The sequence below is a fragment of the Antechinus flavipes genome, chromosome 1 (genome assembly GCF_016432865.1).
Source record: "Antechinus flavipes isolate AdamAnt ecotype Samford, QLD, Australia chromosome 1, AdamAnt_v2, whole genome shotgun sequence".
Lineage (NCBI taxonomy): Eukaryota > Metazoa > Chordata > Mammalia > Dasyuromorphia > Dasyuridae > Antechinus > Antechinus flavipes.
The window spans coordinates 32,354,358-32,366,476 of record NC_067398.1 but is presented as its reverse complement, the minus strand read 5'-3'; the positions used below and the strand labels follow the sequence as shown (position 1 = coordinate 32,366,476).

At 32.4% G+C, this 12,119-nt stretch overlaps 1 protein-coding gene across 1 annotated transcript in view; it reads left to right on the top strand.

Annotated features, from left to right (window-relative positions):
- EIF4E3 (eukaryotic translation initiation factor 4E family member 3) overlaps positions 1-8,862 on the top strand; it is a 50,745-nt gene extending 41,883 nt beyond the window's left edge. The window contains exons 6-7 of the mRNA XM_051980821.1: positions 2,335-2,490; positions 7,196-8,862. Of these exons, the coding sequence (XP_051836781.1) occupies positions 2,335-2,490; positions 7,196-7,242 (203 nt within the window). The 3' untranslated portion in view covers positions 7,243-8,862. The remainder of the gene's footprint in view (positions 1-2,334; positions 2,491-7,195) is intronic.
- The last annotated feature ends 3,257 nt before the right edge of the window (positions 8,863-12,119 follow it).

The window sequence follows — 12,119 nt, the reverse complement described above, 5'->3', positions numbered from 1 at the left end:
TGTTTCTATTTTTAACAAAATCAGAACAGTTTGCATAAATAATTTCTTCTATTGTGAAGAAATATATTATTAAAATTACTTGCAAAGAGGTTTATTTTCCCCTAAAGTGAGTTGTTTTATTACTACCACAAAATAAAAATGCTATCTCAAAATAGAAATTGTTAGAATAGCAGAATATCAGAACTAGAATATCTCCATCCATCTAATCTAGTCTAAGTTTTTTTTTTTCTTATTAAAAAAGAAAAATAGAAAAAAGAAAGAAGAGAAAAACAAAACAGAATATTGTCATGTGCCCAGCAGAACAACAGGGAGGATTCAAGATCTATAACAATAAATTTCCAGTTCAAAAAAGTATATATAACAGTAGCAGAAATTATATTCATGAGTATCCATCTTTTCTTTGCTTCCATGTAGGTTGTTCTTTCATTCTCTATTGTGTACTTTTTTTACTGCATTCTTTTTTCCCCCTTTCACTTCTGTTCACTTCCCCAAAGCAGGCTATAGTTAAGCATAGATATATTTAATAGATATATATTCATACACACATTATATGTATATATGTATGTATATATATGCACATATATATATATATACACACATACACACATATACAAATACATTCACACCCATCCACAGAGGGCTAAGGTTTCTTTACCTTTTTTGTATTCTTCAGAATACAATAGATTCCTTTTCAGAGTCTTGTTTTCAAATGCATAAAATAAAAATATATAGGATTTCAAAGGAAGCCAACTATAGTAACATTTTTTTCTAAAAAGGGTGTGTGTGTGTGTGTGTATGTGTGTGTGTGTTTATATACAATCCCTCCTCTTTTTTATTTTTTTCCCCAATGATGAAGACACTGAGATTAGAGAAGTGAACTGCTTTTGCCACTTAACACGTTTCCTGGCATATAATAAGTGTTTAATAAAAAAATTTTTTCCCCTCCTTCCCAAGGTCATATAGCTCAGAGCCGGGGGCAAAACTAGAACCTAGGTTTTCTAGCCATCAGCTCAGCTTTCTTCCTGCTATATCAATTCTGCTTGTAGCTGAAAAATAAGTACCATTTATTAGGTTCAAATTATTTTTTAAATAAAGAATATAGTGAATTTTAAAAAGGAAATTTTAGAATAAGACTCATAATTATTTAAATTGTATCTGATTACACAAATGAATTTAGGAAAAACTTACAACAAAGTTACTAAAATTTGACATGTGCTAAACAAATCAGGTACATAATGTATAAATTTATCATTTTCTAAATTTATTGATATTGATATTGATATTGTATTTCAGTTTATTAACTGAATGTCAAGTTTTGGGGTGCTGTTTGCAGCACAACCCACTTGTCTTAATGTAATCAAAATATGAAACCAGAGATATTACTTAAGACTACCACCATTACATGGGAATAGATATCCTCAGAAGTTCCTTTGAGTTCCAGGTTTGTTTGAATCTATAAATATGGAATGTGAGCATTATAATAATTATAATAAAACCTTGTCCAGTGATCATTAGTCCCTTCAACTATCCATAACACTATGTCCCAATAGATTGTGGGATAATAAATCTAGATGAGGAAGGGACTTGAAAGTCATCTCGTTAATTTCTCTTCTTCCATTTTTCAGGGAACTTAAGTGACTTTTGAGGTCATGCAGTAAGCATAAGACATTTGAATTTGAACACAAATCCCCTTGTGTTTACACTGCCAATATATTTATCCTACTTTTAGACATTGTTCTAACAAGTTTGATTACCTCTTTTCCCAACCCATAATAGAAAAGAAATCTCAATTTAAGCATAGCTATGTGAGTAGAAGGTGTTACAAGTAAGCACAAAGATATCAGCTTATCAACTTAAAAGTCAGCATCAGGACCAGAACTTGGGGAAAGATAGTCCACAGTGAAACAGATATATCCATATCTCTATAGCTCATGAGAGTTTCATTATAACAACTGCTGTCCCTAATCTACAGTCATAAAGAAATGGTTAACTTCATTATATTTTGTTTAAGATGTCAGGGAAATGTGTGATAAATATTAGAATGATTTCCTCAAAAAATGAATTTAATAATAATAGTTTTTAAATGCTTCGATGCTTAGAACAATATTTTTCAGTTATGTGGAGCCCCAGTCCATGACATTGCTGCTGAAAAAAGTGCTGCTATAAAATCACTTGTTTGCTAGCTTTTAACTGATTATGTTTCCAATTTAAAATATAATTAATCCTTAGAGCATATTCCTTTTTTGTTTCATCCATAATTTATGGGCAAAATTATATATTCTGAATCAAAAGATTAACTCATTTCTCCCTTGATCCTGTCTGTTCTCCATGCAGATGATGATGTAATAGGGGTTAGTGTGAGTGTCCGTGATCGAGAAGACGTTGTTCAAGTCTGGAATGTGAATGCTTCTTTAGCAAGTGAAGCAACAGTCTTAGAAAAGATCTATGAACTCTTGCCACACATATCTTTCAAAGCAGTATTTTATAAACGTAAGTACTTTGGTTCCAATTATTCCCTTCTAGGTCATTCTAAACTTTACTTTTAAAAATAGAAAATATATTGTTAATCAGTAAAAAAAAAAAAAAAAAAAATCACTTGAAATTCTTATGTGTTTAAAAAAGTCTCCCTAATTCAGACCAGATTTTATTCCTTCCTGTGTGAGTCAGAAATAAAGATACATAAAATATTTGTTATTTTTAAAAATTAAATCTATCTTATATATGCCATACTCAGGAATGATTGCATTAGATGCAAAACTAAAATTTTAAAAGGCTGTTATATGAGCAGATGAGGATAAATCTTTAGTCATTCCTCCCATAAACAAAAATTTCAAATATATAACATTTGTATTACAAGGTGAGGCTAGTTCTAGATATAAAAATGGTTGATGTTATATTGAAATGCTAACCATTCCTTATTATCCATAATTATAAATGCAGAAACTGAAAATGTATTTACTTACCATGGTTAAAATATAACTACATGTATATATTGACCCAGAGTTTCCATTTGAATTTGGATCTATTGTTTATGTGTACTTTTAAATTTTATTTTCTTATAAAGAAAACAGCTTTGTACATTATGTTAAAATGTCAGCAAATGCTGAGTTATAATTTAATGATAAATTGGAGACTAGAACTGCCCCTTATTTATCCAGTGAGCATTCTAAGTTTCTAGTATATATATGCACAACCCATTTTAAATTTTTTTTGAAATATCTGAAGTGTTTAAAATATACAAACTTTTAGAACAAATTTCTCATTTTTCTCAAAATTCCACTGCCAAAAGATGGAAGGAGCTTAAAATATCATTTATGTTTTAAGATTGACTGACTGATCAAATTTTCTGTGAAAATAAGAGGCACAAAAGTCAAACTGTTTAGGTTCTAAAGAACTCATAGCTATAGTTAAAATACAATGTGAGGAATTTCTTCATTTTAAATTAAGATGAAAAACAAAAAGGGAGTGGTGGGAGGAGTTGCTAGAGAAATAGTATTCCTTAGACTTGGAGCAGGGGGAAATGGTAACTGTACATGCCTGTTTTGTACTATAGATACTATAAAGCTACATTCTCCAAAAAAAGAAAAAGAAAAAGAAAAGAAATAATTGAAAGCTTACTTTTTTACATGTTTTGTCCAACATGGATTTTTCTTTGGCAAAGCAGTTGAGGTTAAGTGACTTGGCCTTGTTAAATATTTGAAGCTGGATTTGAATTCAAGTCCTCTTGACTTTAGGGCCAGTGCTCTATCCACTTTGACATCTAGCTTGCTGCACCAACATAGATTTAAAAAAAAAAATCATGACAAACTACTGCAACAACACTTTTGATATCAGAGTTGTTTTGTTTTTCTTGATGGAATGGAATAGACTATTCTTCTCCATCCATTTGGATATGATTAGTAGTATGATATTGAGAGGTAAAGTGGTAAAGAGTCCTGGCCTGGGAATCAGGAAACTCTAGTCTTAATGCAGGTTCTGCTGTGTAACTGTGGACAAGGTATTTATGTTCCTTGGAATTTAGTTCTTGTAGAAGGAAAGTATTGTATTAAATGAGTCCTAAGATATTAAAATTCTGTGATTCTGTGTTTTGGAGTATTTTAGTCAATCTGAGTTGATCTAGAATCAGCGAAATGTAAATTGTTCACATTCATTAAATAATTAGTCAGACTACTTTTTGAGTCCACATTAGTGATCTAATAAGATTGACCATGTGGCAGTATGATTTGCTGCTTAGCAACTAATTGTTGTGCTTGCTGGGGGAAAAAAAAAAAACAGAATTCAGTTTATTTTTAGCTAATTTAGTCAAGCTGAATGGCCAAACTGAGTAGAGATGCCACTGAAAATCATGGCTAAAGACAAGTGTAATTTCTGAGTAGGAAAATCATATTTTAATGGCATATATTAAAATTAAAATATTTCAAATTATCCAGATTTTAATTTAAATAAAATTATTATCATGTTAATGTTGATTAAAACACTAACAATGTTTCTGACTCTGCAAGATAGTTAGTCTTTGCTCAGTAGGATTATCTGCATAATTGTTTGGGAAATATAAGGAATTGCCAGAAATGTTGTTCACTGAGTGACATCGACAGCTTTAGGGTGAACCTGAGTACAGGTGACCAACTTTGTGAATGTAATGTGTAATGACAATACTTTTTGTTCTGAGTTCAAGAACTCAAGAATCGACATATTCTGGGTATGTTAGAAATCATACACATAGAGAAGTGATCTGATACTTGAGTCAGCCAGTCAGTCTGAAAGGAAATTTTATATAGATGATAGATAGATAGATAGATAGATAGATAGATAGATAGATAGATAGATAGATGGATAGATAGATATAAAATCTGACAAGATTTCACTGTAAATAACTTTTGTTTTCAGGTCTAAATCTGTTTTTTAGTCATAGAATTCATGTTAGGCCAAAATCTTAGTTTATACTGAGCTTGTACTGAAGAATGGAATGGGAAACCTCTGAACAGAAAGTAGGAGGAACATTTCTATACTATCTTTCTATGCAATTTATACATCAGTCAATCAATTATCAAGCACTTATTATATGATAGGTTATATACTTTGTACTCTATATTATCTATATTATCCATGTATAGTTTTCAGCCAAAATATTTTTGTTGAAGTACAGAAGCCCTAACAGGTCTAAGAAGGAAGAAAAAAAAAGAGAGAGAACAAAGGAAGTAACAAACGAATAAGGGAGGAAGGAAAAGAAAGAGGAAAGGAAGAAAATGACTAAATAGACACAGCTGTGAAAAATACTTAGTTTTAAAGTATAGTATTCATAAAGAATGATGTTTGAATAGTTGAGTGATCTGGGAAAATTTGCAAGAAATGATGCAGAACCAAAGAAACAAAACAAACACTGAAGACACTAAAATCAATGTGAAGAAACTACAACATTCTAGTCAATTACAAATGTCACTATTTGGGCATATAATCAAAATTAAATAGCATGCATCTCACTCCTGTAGTTAATTGAAAAACTGATTTAGGAGAGTGTACTTTACAAAGTAGGATTTTGTTTGCTGGAAAGTAGTTGCTGAGTATAAATAGTGTTTCAGCAGAATGACCAAAAAAAAAGTAGGGCATTTAACTGAATGCATAGACATCACAATTGAAATGTTCAAAGTTGGAGTTCTGTATTTGGAGTCTGTGAGACATAAAGTTACCCTCAGAAGAATACAGATCTTGAGGTAATTCACACTTTTCTACACTTGTTTTTTAAGGAGTGAACTGAGGTTAAGATTAAAATAATTTTCAAAGTTCAAAGAAGTCAAAAAGTAATTGACATGAAAAGTTGCAAGGAATATCATATTTAGATTGGGAAAGGAAGGATAGACTCACCATTTTGCCTTTGCAGTGTAAAGAGTCAAATAGTAATAGACATGAAAAGTTGTAAGGTATATCATATTTAGATTGGGAAAGGAAGGACGGACTCACCATTTTGCTTTTGCAGTAGTGTAAAGGGTATGGGCTGATTAGCCATCTTAGTTTTAGTTTTTAAATGACCAGTTGGCAGCTCACCAATCCTAGCTTCCTTCAGTTCTCAACTCAAAGCCCGCCTTTCTTTAGGAGACTTTTGCCTGTCTTCATCACTGGTAGTATTTTCTTTCTGAGATTACTTCCAGTTTACATGTCTTTTACGTTCATTGTTATTTTTATGTTATCTCTCTCTTTAGATGGCAAATACGGCTTCTGCATTTCTTTGTATTCCCAGTGTTTTGCACAGTGCCTGGCACATTGTAAGCACTTAGTAAATTCCTGTTGATTTTATTTACATCTCTATTGACCAGGACACTTTAAAGTGTAGAATCCCAAAGCATGAAACCAAATTAGTTGTCCTGATTCTTCCCCCTACCTTGGCATAGCTCTGAAATGTTGTTACCTATCTGAGTAAAAGATAACCAAAAAATCAAGTTGTCTGACCCTGTCATTTGTCTTTGGATTTAGAAGGTGCCGTCCAGGTCATAAATTTTCTAACTAGGCACTTGGCTCAGGAGGAAATGTTGTAAACTTTGGTTCTAAGTTTTTTTCATTTAAACATGTAAAACATGTCATCTTATCAAGTTATAGAACATAATTGTCAACTCTTCTCCCATATTAGACACTGGAATTAGTAAATAGGAGAAAGTCTAAAGATGACCACCATCATAGATTTTTTTTTTGTTTGTTCCTATAGAGAATGAAGTAGAAGAAAACTGCAGTGCAAAATATGCATTGACTTTATAAAATACCATTTGATTAAATTCTAATTGAGCAACATAGTTATTTTTACTACCTCATGTTGTTTTTTTAGATTGTTTTTTGTTTGTGTTTTAAAACAAGATTGTATAGTATATTGACTTAGCTGGGATGTTTTTTTCTGATATATTCCATGTGACACTTTTTAATTTGTGGATCTCACTTTGAGCAACATATTTTCTTCATCATCTTGTCCAGTCTTAGTTTCTTGGACACAGCAAAAAGAATCAGACAGCATTACTATTGTTTCCTTATGCTTTGTTTTTTATTTTAATTATATATCCCAGGAAACAAATGCATTAGTGAACAGTTACTGGGGAAATGGTATTTGAATTTTCACTGACATTTTAAAAATAAAATAAAATGCTTAGAAGAGGTTGCTCCATCATTCATTTAAAATTTTTATTTTCTTTCTCCTTTTTTCCTGTCCTTTTAGCCCATGAAGAACATCATGCTTTTGAAGGTGGACGTGGAAAACATTAATTGCACTCTGTACAGAATTCTTTGTCCTTGCTGGTTGGTTTTGGACATGATTTAAGCAGGAGGGAGAGTGGAGAAAAGACTTACTGGAGCAAGATGCTGCCATTTTAGATGTGTTTTTTATCCTCTCAGATTGGGCAATTAGCTCTCCAACTTGCAGATGGCAAAGGATTTGTGTTGACTTCTAACGTGATATTACTTGCTTTGGGCCTTTTAGATTCTTTCTCTGTTCTTTTCATTCTGGTTGTTATTTCTCCCATCTTTTTAGTTTCTCTTCAATCTAATTATTGTTTTACATAGACCTGTCTCCTTGAGGTACAAGGTTCTGGTTTCTCTTAAAAGGGCAAATAGGCACAGCCCTGACAATGCTGCTCTTCCCGATCATGTTATCCATAAAGGAGACTGGCTTGGGGAACCAGGCATTTTAATTTTTTGTGGTGAAACATTCCTATCAAAAAATTTTTTTTGCTCATTTTTTTGTTTCAGGAGAAAGGGAAATTGTACTACATGTTCTAACGTAAAGTGATCTGATTTTGCACTGACAAGAGTACAAGCATTGGTGGGTTAAAGGTTTGGAGTTAGGGGAATTTTGTTTGTTTTTTTACAAAACATAAGATCAAAAAATGATTTATGGTGAATACCATGAGTACCTTTTCACAATGATCCACTCTGGGAATATTTTTAACCAGGACCTCATTTGGTTTTTTGAAAGCATTACTTAAGAATATAAGAGGGGGCTTTCACTTCATAGGAAACCTGATGCTTCTTTTGAAAAAGGGAGGTGATAATGTAATTGCTCTGAATTAAGTTTGTTGCCTTCTGAATTTGGGGTATAGGTACCTACTTAAGGTTTTTCAAATCAATCCTAAAGCATTTTGCTAAATGGATTTTCATTTTTAATTTGTGTTCTGTGTAGTTTCACATTATTGATAGTGCTCTAAGGGAGCACTTTTTTTCCCCTCCCTTTTTCATTTAGGAACAGAAAGTTAATTCTCATTTGCAGTGTAAATGTGAATATTTACAAAGTTGAACTCTGACTGCATTTTATCCATATTAATTATTGGAATTGTTGATGTATTTTATTATATTACCAAAGAACTATTAATTTTAGCTGTTTGGGGTTTTTGTTTTTGTTTTTATTTTTTTTTTTTAAATAAGAAACTGCAGAGTAGAAACAAATGTACAGGCTCTTCTTTCCCCCCCACTGAATGACATTAGTGTTTTCACTTGGGAATTGTTCATATTGCACTGATATCCATATCTTTTTTCTAGAAAGTCTTTGTCTATACCTACCTGGAAAAAGCACAAGAATTTTTGGTGTGCTTTTTTTTTTTAAACTGTTTCTTTTTTTTTTTTTTTTTGCTCTATTTCAGGATTATTGGCAAGTAACATAAGGTTATAAATCTTGTAACAGGGCAAAGGATTCAGCACCACTGTTTTGCCCAATATTTCTAACTCCTCTTTGCAAAGTTGAACAGCAAAGATGTGATTTAAAATAGTCATCAGAAATATATGTTTATAAATAAATAAAGTTTTCCATTTAACATTTTTAGAATTCCAGCTGTATTTATAAATAATAAATTGTGCAGTTCACTTACATTATCAATAAAAAACTTTCTAAAATTGAGTTGTTTCATTGATTTCAAATTGAAATATAAAGTGTTAATAGACCTGTTTTTCTGAAAACAAGGAACTGCTTATTTAATAAATTTACTGACGTTCAACTTGTTTCTTAATTTTTCATCAAGCAATTATATAAGTGACTCTTATTTCCAAAAGAATAAGAAATGTATCTTTCATTAGTAAACTGAACCTGAAGTATTTTTACTTTTAAATATATGTATCTGTGATAAAGACTGCATGTAGGTTTTCTAAGTAAAAAGAGTAATATTAACCTTAGTGTAATTTTTGCTAGTTTCTCTTATTTCAGTTAAAAAACTTGACTTTGGCACATTAAATGGCTTTTTGGCCAAATGAACTTAAGCAATTGTTTTAGCACCTCTCAAAATTAGTGGTTGTTAAAAAGACTTTAATTTACATAATGTTAAGAACCTATCATCTTAATTACCTTAGAAGAGGATTTTGTTAAATTTTACTTTGGAAATTGTTTTAATTGAATATTTGGTTCATAATATCCTTTGAATGAGCTAAGCTGATTTAATCAGTTTTAAAACCTCTCATTAACTTCCTAGATTAAAGGAGAGAATGATATGTAGAGATGCAAGGAAGCATTTTGTGTGGTTTGTGCCTTTCTTTTCAGCCTCTTTTGCTAATCTTCAGCCAAGTTGAAGTGGTGACTTTCATTAGAATTCTAATATTTGTAGCCAAGTCATTGAAGGTGCCAAATCCATAACTACCCAGGCTCTAAGATTCACTTTCTCCAAAAGTTCATGGAAGCAAATGGCTTTTCAAGTAAGCATATGTAGCCTTGGACTTTCTCTGAATTCAAAAAGCTGCATTTTCCCCACTTCCCCCCACAGAACAAGACTTTGTGGCAGAACCAAAGATGTGTTTATTCCTCACAATTTCCTGTAGGTACTCCTGCAGCAGAAATATTTTAAGTCCTGGGCCCACTGCATCCTTTATTGATCTAAACACAATATACAGGGTAACAGTAAGACATAGGCAAGACACCAAAGTAACATCATCAGTAATCATCAAAATAGCCATGAAGAGCCACAAAATGGGTTTGGATCCTATTTCACTAATTCACTATATAACTATGGGTAGGTCATTTGGTTTTGTTGTTGTTCAGTCATGTTTGACTTTGTAACCCTATTTGGGGTTTTCTTCACAAAGCTACTGGAGTGGTTTGCCATTTCCTTCTCCCACTCATTTTACAGAGAGAGAAACTGAGGAAAATAGGGTTAAGGGACTTGCCCAGGGTCACACAACTAATAAACGTCAGAGGCCAGATTTGCATTCATATCTTCGTGACTCCAGACCCAATTTTCTATTTACTCTGCCATCTTGCTGCCCCACTTGGGTTATTCACTTGTGAAACATATGCAATCTCACACAATTATTGGGGGAAAACTGTTTTAAACCTTTAAATGCTATAGAGATGTCAGCTACTGTTGCTATTTTGAAATGTTTCTCCTACAACTAGGATTGGGACAACTTTTAAAGTCAGACGATAAATTGGATTAAGCAAACTTTCCCCTTCAGTTTTGCTTTTTGTGAATATAGTAGGCTGAATAAACCTAAAGTGTATCAGGAGCCTAGTAGACTAGTTGTGTCAGATTTGAATAGAAATTGATTCTTGAAGGATACATATTGACTTAGAAAGCCACAAATTCACTTTACATTGTGTTTTTATTTATTTTGTTATAAATTTCCTAATTACATTTTAATCAAGGGAATTTTGCAAGTTTGACACTTCTACAGCAGGCTGTTAGAATCAGGACTTGGATTCAAATCCTGACTGCTACTTTATTCAGTTCAATTAAACAATCACTTATTAAGGATTTATTGAGTGTCTGGTTCTATGTTTGGAGCTGGGAATGCAAAGACAAATATCCAAAATTGCTTCAAGCTTGCTCAGGATTGACTTTCTGGCCCTTAGTTTCCTTATTCATAAACTTAAGTAGGTGGACTAGGTGAGCCAGATACCTTCTGGGATGCAGGGGAGCAGGGGAAATCCATTGGTTTGATGATATATAGAGAATAGCTACCTTAAGAGTCAATGTCTATATCATGAGCTGAAATGAAATGATTGATCTAATTTCAGATATGATTTGACCAAAATAACCACACATTCTGTTTTTACTCTAATCATTTCAGATGCCTTGGTGACAGCCAAATTATTTGGTCATTGGACATATTTTTTCCTTGTGTGATTTTAAAAATGGAATATTGTATTGCATTGCAAATCTATTAAGCAATTGAACATTACAAAGAAAAAAAATTTGGGGATTAGGGACATGGAAAAAAAAAACAGTTACAATTTATCCTGAGAATTAACTAGGTATGTAAAAAATTACACAGAGCTATTACAATATAAAGTACTTTGCATACATTAGAAAGCTATTTGTGTGTGAGCCACACAGTTTAATTATTATCAGACCCATTTTACAGACTACAGAAACTGAGGTTCTGGGAGGTTTTTACTTGACCTTGAAGACACAGCCAGGGAATGTTTAAGGCGAAATTTGAACCTATCTCATGACTCCCAAACCAAGTAGCCTCTGGTCATTAGCTACAACTCAGTAACCAACAAGAATTACTCCTGGAATCACACCATTCCACGGAGGACTTCCTCTTGCTTAATCGATCATAGGATCATTCCTTAAGAGCTAGAACAGACATCCATGCCCAATTAGTTCAATGTCTTCACTTTTCAGATGAGAAAATTGAGATACAAGAGAAAGTATTTGCCCAGAATCACACAGCTGGTGAATGTCAGAAGTGAGACTCAACCCCCAAAATCATCCTAATTCTAAGTCCCCATTCTTTGCATTTCAGAAAAAGAGGAAACTTTTAGGGATGCAGTTAAAAATGCAGATAAATCAGCAACTTCCTTGCAACACAGTTCTGAAAAAGTGAACTGGAGCACCTAAATAAATTAAGCAATTTAGGTCTCAGAGCAGGAGAGGAATTGTTCCCAAATCTTTGTGACTAAGGCCAACTCTTCCCATTAAACCACACTATCTCCCTCCTTTTTGTTCTTATAGGAATCTAGTCTCTGGACTGATTTGGGAGATTTTTAGATAGAACTCTTCTAAGAAAAAAGTTATTTTCATGGAATATAGAACTAAAGGTTAATTCTATGGGAAAAATTAGTCATTAGAATTCTTTCCTGAGGAATACTCAGAAAGGAATTGCACGGAGACATAATTTTACCAACATTTTTGATGATATGAGGTTAATCTAGAGCAGTT